At 32.5% G+C, this 11,536-nt stretch overlaps 1 protein-coding gene across 2 annotated transcripts; it reads left to right on the top strand.

Moving 5' to 3' along the window:
* The first annotated feature begins 7,246 nt into the window (after positions 1-7,246).
* PIP1-10 (aquaporin PIP1-10) lies at positions 7,247-8,881 on the top strand. 2 transcript variants are annotated; one of them, XM_003519335.4, is made up of 4 exons: positions 7,247-7,712; positions 7,803-8,101; positions 8,212-8,352; positions 8,493-8,881. In XM_003519335.4, exons 1-4 carry the CDS (start codon positions 7,376-7,378, stop codon positions 8,583-8,585), a joined length of 870 nt encoding a protein of 289 aa, XP_003519383.1. In that variant the 5' UTR covers positions 7,247-7,375; the 3' UTR covers positions 8,586-8,881. The 2 variants fall into 2 exon arrangements, with proteins under 2 accessions (XP_003519383.1, XP_040864885.1); XM_041008951.1 differs by having other exon boundaries at positions 7,254-7,712; positions 7,803-8,352.
* The last annotated feature ends 2,655 nt before the right edge of the window (positions 8,882-11,536 follow it).

The raw sequence follows: 11,536 nt of genomic DNA, 5'->3' as shown, positions 1-11,536 counted from the left end.
AGGAATGTGTTATAAAGAAGCATGGGTTGAATCTTCTTAAGATAGTACGGTTGGTCGTTGCTGTCGCTCTCTAATAACTAGTTCAATCGTGTGCATTTGCGGTTCAATTTGGACTTTTTGATTGCCCTTGGAATTGTGTCCATTTGTCTCTGCTTTGGTCACATACACATTAATCTTTCTTTGAATTGAACTTTCTGAGCTACACGTAAGAAAATCAGGTTCAAGTCTAGGTCATGGGGATCAAACATAAGTGCCACAACCATAATGTTTGCTTTATTTTGTGGCAGTGTTTTTGTTTGATAATCCTTTGATCTGGGTTTAATTTCAATTTTCTCGTTTGAGTTTTTGTCCACCATGTGATGAGTAGGGAACAATGTTCCATAATTTGCTTGGACGTTTTTTGTCAAAGCTTTTTCAATTACGTGTTGCAGCCATGCAGGTGATCATGCTCCTCTTTTGGAATCAAATTGTGTGTGTAGCTGTGTAAATAAACCCCTTGTTGTGTTCTTTCTAAATATTTTGCAACAAGATGTAAATACATAACGACCATCTCAATTGACTTTCCCTTTGAGAGAAAAATTGAAAATTAGGAACTTCCTCTTATAATTTACTTTTAGAGTTTAAAACATAATTAACATGTACTGTAAAGGTTTACGTTATGCACAAATGATGAAATCAATTATATATTAAGTCAAATTTAAATTATTAAATACGCTTAAAATGAATAATTAAGGGCTCTCTGCTGTACAAAGTGTTTGTACTTATGAATAATGTTAGTAATCCAAGCAGAAAATAATTTTAGGAGATAAGAGAAATATTATAATAAAAAACTACACAAGGTATACAAATTTTAAGAGAAAATAAAAGCATCTCACGGTCAAGGTAAATGCTAATTTTGTTTGTTTGTTAACTTGTTTGTGGGGGAAGAGGGGCGTTTCATATTGGGTCTTGGCCCAAAAATCCAAGACGAGAATAAAAGGACTTAGGATCTGAACCAAAATTGTCTTTCCATACATAATATGGGCCATTGTTTCTCACTTTCTTGCACCCATTTTTAATTTCCTGAATCCCATAAGATACTTTAAAGAACGTAAATGGACAAATATGTCCTTGTCAATCTATTATACTCACCAATGACCAAACAACCTTTTCCTTACGACGTCGAATGACCATTGAAGGCAGCAGCAACCAACGCATTGATGGCAGCTTGTGGCATCGACGCTGATGAAGGTAATGTTTTCTTGGTCCTTTTACTTTTTCAACATCACTTGCATTGTATCTCTGTGTTTTTTGTTTTTGATTGGTGACCAAAGCACCTAATCCAAAATGAGGCAGATAATCCAAAAATATATTCCAAAATACATGTTTTGTAAGTAAATATTATGGAATATGTTTCCAGATTACCTGCCTAATTCCAGAACACCTAATCTGGAACAATGCATGTTATTTTCTAAAAAAATTTAATTCAAAACAATGTTAGATAACTTCCAGATTTGTTGTTTTAGATATGTTGTTTGATAACTATCTTACCATAATTCTGGATTGAGTAATCTAGAATGCATATTGTGTTTTGGATTACTCAATCTGAAATTATGCTTAAGATAATTCCAAAACAACAATTTGAAAGCTAAAAGAATGTGTAACTTACATATTAGAATGGAAGTAGGGGAGGATGTGGCGGCGGTGCAAGGAAGGAATACTGATGGCTTGACTGTGTAAATATGTAACGCAATGGAGAGAAAAAAAGGTGAGGGAAGAGAGAGGGGAGTAGGGTAAGTGGGCTATATTAAAAAATGGACTGCAAGAAGCAAAGGCCCAAAGTATGAGAACCAAATTTCCATTTTATCCTCCTTCGATTATGCAAGCCCAACTTAGCTTAACTAATGTCCAAGCATAATTCTTGTGATTTTTTTTGTATAATCAAGAGTTCTAATCTTTTTTTCATTACTTTCTCTCTGTTGGTACTGAAGTTGCACAGATTGAGTGTGCAATGCACGTAAGTACCACACATGGACTATTTGGTTTTATTTAATTAGTTAGCTTTGTTGATAGGTATGTTAGATTATAATTTTAGCTGGTTATTAGTGTGGTGAGTAAGCATATATGGTAATGCTAGTTCTTTATTATCTACCTTATACTTTAAAGAGTGAGTTTGAGCTTAATTCTACATAATCAACTTATAAGATGAAGATTGTTTCTTACTTATATAGTTTATTTCGACATTATTTTTATTTGATGTGGAACTTTAACATGTCTCATTTTTCTCGAGATTATTCGCCATGTACGACTTTCAACATACTCCTGTGTCTAGGTGTGATCACACCTCCCCTCTCGCTCGCATGACAAACATAAAGATCCATTTAGAATAAACTCTAATATTGTGTTAGAAAGTGAATTTTGGTTAACTTTTTTACTTCTCATTTGTACCTTTAATTCTAGATACATAAATTAATTAATGGGAAGTTATTTTGTAGTTCAACCATGATATCAAAATGTCTTTAATATATATTATTTTTTCTTGATAATTTTTTTTGATTTGAACGTGATTTGTAGTCTATAAAAAATACTTTATTTTAAACATACTTTTATGTAAATATGGATTACTTTTATATTTACTACAATTATATACTTTTCATGATATAAGCACAAAGGGAATAGTGACTAGTTATAGATATATTTTTTGTAAAGAAATAAAATAATTATAGATATATTTGTAGAAGTTTTAGTTAAAGCGTGTTTGCAAGATACTTGAATCCAACGCAAACCAACATTCAGGCAAAGCTATAACATAATTGGTTTGACATTTAATTTTGCACTGAAATGTGTAAATTTAATGTGTACCCCAACATACTATTAGATACATAAATAATATGTATCAAGTTTTGTTAATTTACAATCTATTTTTTTATATTTTATTTCATTTAGTTTTCATCTCATTTATTTTGTAGAATGTAATTTATTTTAATTAAATGAAGTAATAAAATGCACATAACACGAGAATTCAACAAAACATACTAATCAATACTATATATAGAGCAATTCTCACCTAGAGTCTTCATGTGTCACATATCATTATGTCGTATTTTGACCTAAAAATCCTTAATTTATTTTTTAGGGGAAAAAATCATTAATTAGAGTCCTCACATTTCACACGTTTTTTTTTACACACATATTTCACATGTTATAACCTATTAATTAGCGTATTTCAACCTAAATATTTTACATGTAATCTGCTCTATATTTTTTTTCATTTCAGTTAAATTATTAATTAACACAAATCCGATATTTAAGAAACAATTAATCATCTACATTTAATTGAGGAATCATGATTTACAAACATTACTAATTTTTTTAAAGAGAACATTACCTGGAGTATATAATTAAAAGTGCCTCTTATCATGAGAATTATTACTTTATTAGTGTCATAATGAGAAAGAGATCGCCATTCCTCCTCCTATTTTGTGTCAAATTAGAAAATAAGTTTTTTTCTAGTAAATTTTGCAGAAACTTTTATGTTTGTTAGAGAAAAAATACATTCATATCTTTATTATTTAAAAATTATATAATTAAAAATATAATATAACATCATAAATGAAAGAAAAATATTATAAATTTATTTAACGTGATTTAGACTTTCATCCCTACATCCACATAGTTTATTTTATAAATTAGCAAATTAAACTCTTATTCCTACATCTACGACCTTAATATGTTTATTATGATTAAAACTTTCATTCTTACATTTATGATCTCCTATAATTAAACATGTAAATATTTCCTTCACTTTATCCCTCTCTCATCAAACTGGATAGATCTAGCATCATAATCTATTTCACGAGTACTAAATAGTGATAATTTTAGACTTATATCGTCAATTACCTCTATTGGAACAGGCCATTTGATTATTACTTTAACAAATAGACTTTCAACATAAAATCTCACACATATTCACCATCAACTTCCTCAAATTTCTTCAATACTTTTGTTTCTCTAGTTATAAATTACAAGATCATTCAACTTTGATACCCAGAATATCTCATGTCTTTCTTTGAATTATCTTCCTCCCTAGCTAATTCCTCGTACATAAATAAAGGGTAAGTGAATTAGAAGATGATCATGGAAAAGTGGTCCAATGGGAAAATGCTACGATATAAAATATGGCATGTCTATTGCTGAAGTAACAACATAATTAATAATACTGTAATATATTATGCTGACAAGTGCAAGGAATTACTTTTCCTTTTGCTTCCACTTAAAGGTATAGTGATGGAAATCATTAATTAAGCAACTATTAAATGAACCTAATCCTTCCCTCCCAAATAGAAGATAGAGCTGGACAAAAGTGTAATTAGCCAGGACGTTTAATTTTTTTCTTTATCCAGAACCGTCTACACTTGCACAGTTCGTGCGCAGGTATCGCTATTCGCTAACAATCCCATTGACTGAAGGAATTTTGTAAAATTAGAAAACAAATTAGCTCATTAAGCATATTAAAAATTATGGCATGACATACGAGTCTGTGCTTTATCAATATAAACCTGTGGCCCTAATTTCGTAGACGGTTTCGAGCGATTACTTATGATATAATTTAACATATGGTGTTCTGTCATTAGTTGTTGTACTTTGAGGATAATAATAATAATAATAATAATAAAAATGAATGCATCGCAGGAGAGAAATAATCACCCACTTTGTAAAGTTTTATCCACACATTTATTCAAATCTATGGTCTGTTTCTCTTAAAATGAAAAGGACAGCTAATGGGTGACCACATAAAGCCATTACTTAGAGAACAATATATTATTGTCAAACTAGTGACACGAGAACCACTTAATACGAGAAGTTTCTAAGATTTCAAATTTATTAATACATATCATGATAAATCTCCATATATATAAATTTATATCCCTAGTTAGCTTCGTTTAGAATTGACTACGACAGGAGCCCAAGTTTTTTTTTTTTTTCCTCAGCTGAGGTTAAAGCAAATTGAAATTAGAGTTGTTATTAAACTTATAATTATGTTAATTCACGGCTCGCTAATTAAATCGTAATTAAATAAGTGTTAGGTATCACATAAACTGAAATAATAAAATTAAGAATGGCCATGAATTATGTCTGCACATTAAAATTTCATATTATTTTACAGTAAGTGAAACATATCTAAATAGTACTATAATATTTATATGTAGAAATTAAAAAGAAACTATATCTATAACTTGTAAGATCCACGTAAGATTAACGAATGAAACATCTAAACTAAAAATGCTTGGTCCTACATGAATATCGTACATGAGTTTTGTAAATATTGATCAAATTAAACATTAAAATAAAATAAGTTTTTCTTCTTTTTCGGTTTTCTTTCGTGTCCAAATAAAATTTTCTCAAAACCCAATTAATGCGAATTGCTAAAAGGGGTCCAGAACTGCCTCACTCAAACAATATGAGTGGACTTGTGATCCCTCCTCACTCAAACAGAAAGCATAATGCGAATTGCTAAAAGGGGTCCAGAACTGCCTTAGCTATTTTTTATGTGTGTTTCTTAACTAGGAGCCACGAGACATAGATATAAAGGTAAGTGTAGGACCCTGCCACCCAAAATCTGCCTGGAGATGATGCGTCCCTAACCTTGTGGCTTGTGGCTTTTGCCAGAGTAGAATGACGAAGAAAATTTTCAAAAAGATTCCTAACGTTTTTGGCTCACAACTCAAACTGATCAAGAACCTTTCATTTTATTAACGTTATCCTTACAAGTCACTCAGACTAATCAAGGCACTAAACTAATGCATATTAGGTAATGCAAATAAATAATGACGCTCCCATGAATATTCAAATGGTTTCTTTTGCTTTTTGCTTAACGACTTTTGTATCTCTACGAATTACTTGAGAAAAAGCTGCTATTATTATTATCCAACTATATAAACAAATGAAAGCTACAGTTAAGGACATGGCCTATTAACAATATATGTAGACTTGATCATTGTCTCATCCACGAGATAGAAACAAAATATATAAAAGGGCTCATTATGCTTATTTAGTTCAAGGAAGAGAGGAAAATGAGTTATGCATGTAGCCAGAATGAACATTTGATCATGGACGTGAGATAAGTTAATCGCTGACAGCCATGTGCCGACCATGTTTTTATAAATGAAAAGAAAGAAAGAAAGAAATGTTCGTATATAATAATTTACGGGCACAAGAACCTTGTTAATAATTATCATTATCTTTTTTTTTTTCTGAAAACCTTGTTTCTCTAATCATTGATGTATATTTGTAATCTCTCTCCAACTCCTTACCATGTAGTGAGGAGTGAATTTCATATTAACATTGGTCATTACAATATTATCAACTTTCGCGCTAAATCAGAATATATATAAACTTTCGCGCTAAATATTCTTAAAATATTGGTATTTTGGTAGGTAAAGATTTACAATCACGAATAAGTAATAAAGAATTTTTCATACGCATTCAATGATTCCGACCATGTGTTATTTGTTTTGAAATACCTATATGAGAGACTGAGAGCATCTTGTTATTTATGACTGCTTATTAATTTTCCCTTCATGCCTTATCTAATTAGTTTAAATATATTATTTCTCCTTGTATAAAAAAAAATTATGATTTCTCCAACCATACATATTAGAGAATAACTTGAAATTATATTCAACGTATTAATTGCATTACCTTTAACTTGCCAAAATAATAAATAAAACTAAAAACTACTACAATCATAAATCGCGTGTGGTTGAATTGAGACAAATTCTATTCTAAAAAAGAAAAACATTAACAAAAAGAGAGAAAAAAAAAAATTGTTGACACCTGACAGCGGTAACAGGGAAGTAGCGGTAGGAGATTGGCGTGTCGGTTTCCAACTCTGGAATCCAACGTGTCAAACTGAGAATGCAGGAGAAAGAGACACGTGTCCAATTGCAGGCGCGAGTTCAACGTGACAATTCGAAAGCCTTGACAATCGCACCGCCCAGCATCGAACGCAGACAAGGACCACGTGGAATTCGGTCCCTGTATCCGTCAAAACGTTTTTTACTCTTTTCTTCTTCAGTTCTTCCATTTTTATTTTTTTTTCAAACCACAGTAATCTACGTTCCAGTGCTGCGCGGAACATGGTCGGTCTTTCTAGGAGTGGTTGGAATCCCGCCAGCTAGGACAAACCCCATCAATCATTGGTCCCCATCAAACAAAAACATTTTTAAAAATTCAACATATTACGCCACGGGACCCACCTCCCACCACCCCTCACCCTCACTTCTATTAACTCAAACCTATTCCGGTTATAAATCCGCAACCCTCGTTCTTACTAACTCACTCACTCACAACTCAGTGAAAGAGAATCCGAGGCGAAGAGAAGAGAAAAATTAAGATGGAGGGGAAGGAGCAGGATGTGTCGCTGGGAGCGAACAAGTTCCCGGAGAGACAGCCGATTGGGACGGCGGCGCAGAGCCAAGACGACGGCAAGGACTACCAGGAGCCGGCGCCGGCGCCACTGGTTGACCCGACGGAGTTTACGTCATGGTCCTTTTACAGAGCAGGGATAGCAGAGTTTGTGGCCACTTTTCTGTTTCTATACATCACTGTCTTAACCGTCATGGGAGTCGCCGGGGCTAAGTCTAAGTGCAGTACCGTTGGGATTCAAGGAATCGCTTGGGCCTTCGGTGGCATGATCTTCGCCCTCGTTTACTGCACCGCTGGCATCTCAGGTCCGTTTTTTTCTCTTTCTTTTCTTAACTTCTCAAAAGCTAGAAAAAAAAAATATAAAGTTAAACAACGTTGTTTGTTCGTATGTGTAGGGGGACACATAAACCCGGCGGTGACATTTGGGCTGTTTTTGGCGAGGAAGTTGTCGTTGCCCAGGGCGATTTTCTACATTGTAATGCAATGCTTGGGTGCTATTTGTGGCGCTGGCGTGGTGAAGGGTTTCGAGGGGAAAACAAAATACGGTACGTTGAATGGTGGTGCCAACTTTGTTGCCCCTGGTTACACCAAGGGTGATGGTCTTGGTGCTGAGATTGTTGGCACTTTCGTCCTTGTTTACACCGTTTTCTCCGCCACCGATGCCAAACGTAACGCCAGAGACTCTCACGTCCCCGTAAGCCCCCCACCCTCTGTCGAAAATCTCTTTAATTGCTTTTTTTCGTTAAAAAAAAAATACTATTTTTGTGGACTAAACCTAATTGTGTGGGTTGAATATATGAGTAGATTTTGGCACCTTTGCCTATTGGGTTCGCGGTGTTCTTGGTTCACTTGGCAACCATCCCTATCACCGGCACTGGTATCAACCCTGCTCGTAGTCTTGGTGCTGCTATCATCTTCAACAAGGACCTTGGTTGGGATGATCACGTAAGTTGTTAATTGATTCATTTATTTCATAATTGCTATTTTTTTCATTTTACGCAATATTTGTCCAATTTTAGATTTTTCGGGAAAACGAATCTGGTCCGTCTGATTCTGATGCTTATTGTTTGTCGTTTTCTGTGCAGTGGATCTTCTGGGTGGGACCTTTCATTGGTGCTGCACTTGCAGCACTCTACCACCAGGTCGTAATCAGGGCCATTCCCTTCAAGTCCAAGTGATTCAATCAAACCGTTCATGCTTAATCAAGTTGGGAACAACAAAAAAAATCAAAACAATGTTTCTGGGTTTCGGTTTCATTTCATCAAGATGATCTGTTTATCTTTTTTTTTTTAATTTTAATTTAAAGTCTTTGTATTTTGTATGTAAAGATGTAAAATTATGATTATTAGGTGGTGCATGTGTTGCGTCATGGGCCAATGTTATCCTCTGCTTTTAAGTTGGAAGAGGCCCAGCTCACGTGTGATGTACGGCTGTGATTGTGTAATTTGCAAAATCAAAAATAACCCCCGAGTCATATATGCATCTTTTTATTTTATTTTATTTTATCTTATTATTGACATATTTAGACACCTTTTAAAATTATGATGATCATCTCTAAAGCAAGGTATGACCATAATTTTTCCAAATTGCTTTTTATAACTGATTTTGGTTCATCTCTTAGAATTGATTTTGGTTCAGATTCCAAACATCCTTTATATTGCTACTATTTTATTTTTCTTTTGACCCCCCCTATGTCTTCTCTCTAATATTTGTCCTCTTCCCCGAAGCATATGCCAAGGTTGGGTTTCTTTATCCACGCCTGTGCCCGTTATCACTTGCTATGGATAATTGAAATCCGTGGACAGTGAGGAGTGGGGTTGGTTTAAGGTGGGTGGGTGGATGATGTCTATTGCTTAAATATGGGACCACTTTTCTTCCTCAATAATGCATATATTCTAGTGTTGTCCATTTAATAATGATTCGTGATCATAGCCTTGGGAAAAAAATGTACACTATTTTTTATATTTTATGCCAAAATTTGGACAAGCTTGATCTTATCAGCTTCAGCGGGGAATGCCACTTCCTTCTAGTTACTTCCATGGAATCCTTCGCGGAAAAGACGTGGCACTTGTGAGATGAGTAACTGAGAAGAAAGCATTAGTAATTTGACACGTATAAATCGTTGACTCATTCTTGTGATTTAGCATTTGCCTATTATTTTTATCAAATGCCAACTAGGAATAAAATGTGATTTCTGCTTTTCTAGTTGTGAATGAGAGTGATCATATCTCGAGCTATTAAGAGTACAATCAAATTCATAAGCAAACAAGGGTTAAGTTTGGGACATTGAATCGTCTTCTTGCGAGAAGTTTAATTTCATATTTTGCCAGTTTTCCAAATATCCAATAACATGGCCTAAAAGGCTAAAACGTTCTTCAAATATTCAATATCAGAATTAGTGAGAACAAAACAGATCTCAACCAATGTCTATTCCCTAAACAAATACTTTGTTGGGTTAGAGAGAAAATGTAGGGAATTCGAGTTACAAATTTTTACTAATTAAAGGTTTATTAATATGTAAGGATTGGGTTTGTATCTTATAAAAAAATGTGAATTCGAATTTTTTATTTATGAGATTTTGTTGATAAATAATATATAAATATTTAGTCTTGATTTGATATTGTTTGAACAATTATAGTATAGTTTTAAAATAATTATTATAAAAATTAATAAATTTAGTAAGTATAATAATTTATAATTGAGTAACAATATAAAATTATGTTTCATCGGGAGTACCATTTTCTTCTAGTAAAAAATGATTTTATATTGTCATTAAATCATATTTTAAATTTGATCTTGGTGAATTCTCATAAGTTAAAAAGGTCATATACTCCTGGTTAAATAAAACTTTAAGCAATAATAATTTAGTTTAATAATATAAAAGCTTTTTCATTCTAAATTTCATCCATATCGGGAAGAATCAAGATTTATGGCCCATTCTTTTAAACATTTTTTTGTTAAAATAAGCAATTTTTTATGTACTTATATCCCCTTGACATAATAAATAAGGACTATGTTAAGTTAAAAAGAATGTATGTCTTAAAAATGAATTAAGAATTTTAATTATTTTTATTAGATGTAAGTAAATAGAAATGTTAAAATTTACAATTTATGTGTCATCAAATTGCGCTTCACGAATTTGCTCTAAACAACTAGACAACAAGCTAGAATCATGATCTAGCATTTATAAATTGACATTTAAAATTTCATTTATTACTTTGTGTCGATATTCGGTTTACAATCATAATTTCCTAAGATCCATCGAATTCATGAGAAATAAAAGAAGCTCAAGATATGAAAGTATCAAATTTCATCAAAAGATGTGTTCTTTTGTGTCAATGTACTCTAATGAATGAGAAATGACTTTTCATGAGAAATAAAAGAAGCTCAAGATATGAAAGTATCAAATTTCATCAAAAGATGTGTTCTTTTGTGTCAACCTACTCTAATGAATGAGAAATGACTTTCTACTAAAGCGTACAACATGAAAGCCAACCCGAGTGACTTTATACATAAAGAAAGGACATGCATTTAATACAATTATTAAATGCTCTAACTACCGTTATTATTAGACAAAGAACAAGGAGAGAAATCTACCCATTGTGAAATAGCGGACACTTGAAGATGAAGGCTGTAAATGCCAAAAGATTTAAAGAACAAGATACAAAACTTAGGTGCAAACATTCATTATTCTTTTTTATGTATATTCTTGTAAAACTTACAAAAGTTTTCAAAACACTTTAAACAAATGAGAGGAAAAGACTAAGTGTTTATTGTATATCTGTCTTTGAGATGATCATAAATTTATTTATTGTGCAAACACAAACAACAAATCTATTCTTATTTGTTTAGAGCTAGCGATGAATTGATTGAATAAAAAAATATTGGGTGTTAATCAAACTAGGAATAAAGTTTAATTGGTAGATCTACAAGTAACTATAATAGAATACTGATGATTTGTGAAAAGTTAGCGATGCTTTAGATTTATGAAGAATTAGACGTATTGTGAAGATAAAAATGAACTATAATTTCTTAAGTTTCATCCTTATTTTTGTTGCGCTTTAACTCAACCTTCTATTTGAATTTGATTTTAAATGTTTGAAAATTATTTCACTTATCCAAATAGTAA

Source organism: Glycine max, chromosome 2 (genome assembly GCF_000004515.6).
Source record: "Glycine max cultivar Williams 82 chromosome 2, Glycine_max_v4.0, whole genome shotgun sequence".
NCBI lineage: Eukaryota > Viridiplantae > Streptophyta > Magnoliopsida > Fabales > Fabaceae > Glycine > Glycine max.
The sequence above is the reverse complement of the archived record's forward strand: the minus strand, read 5'-3'. Positions and strand labels throughout refer to the sequence as shown.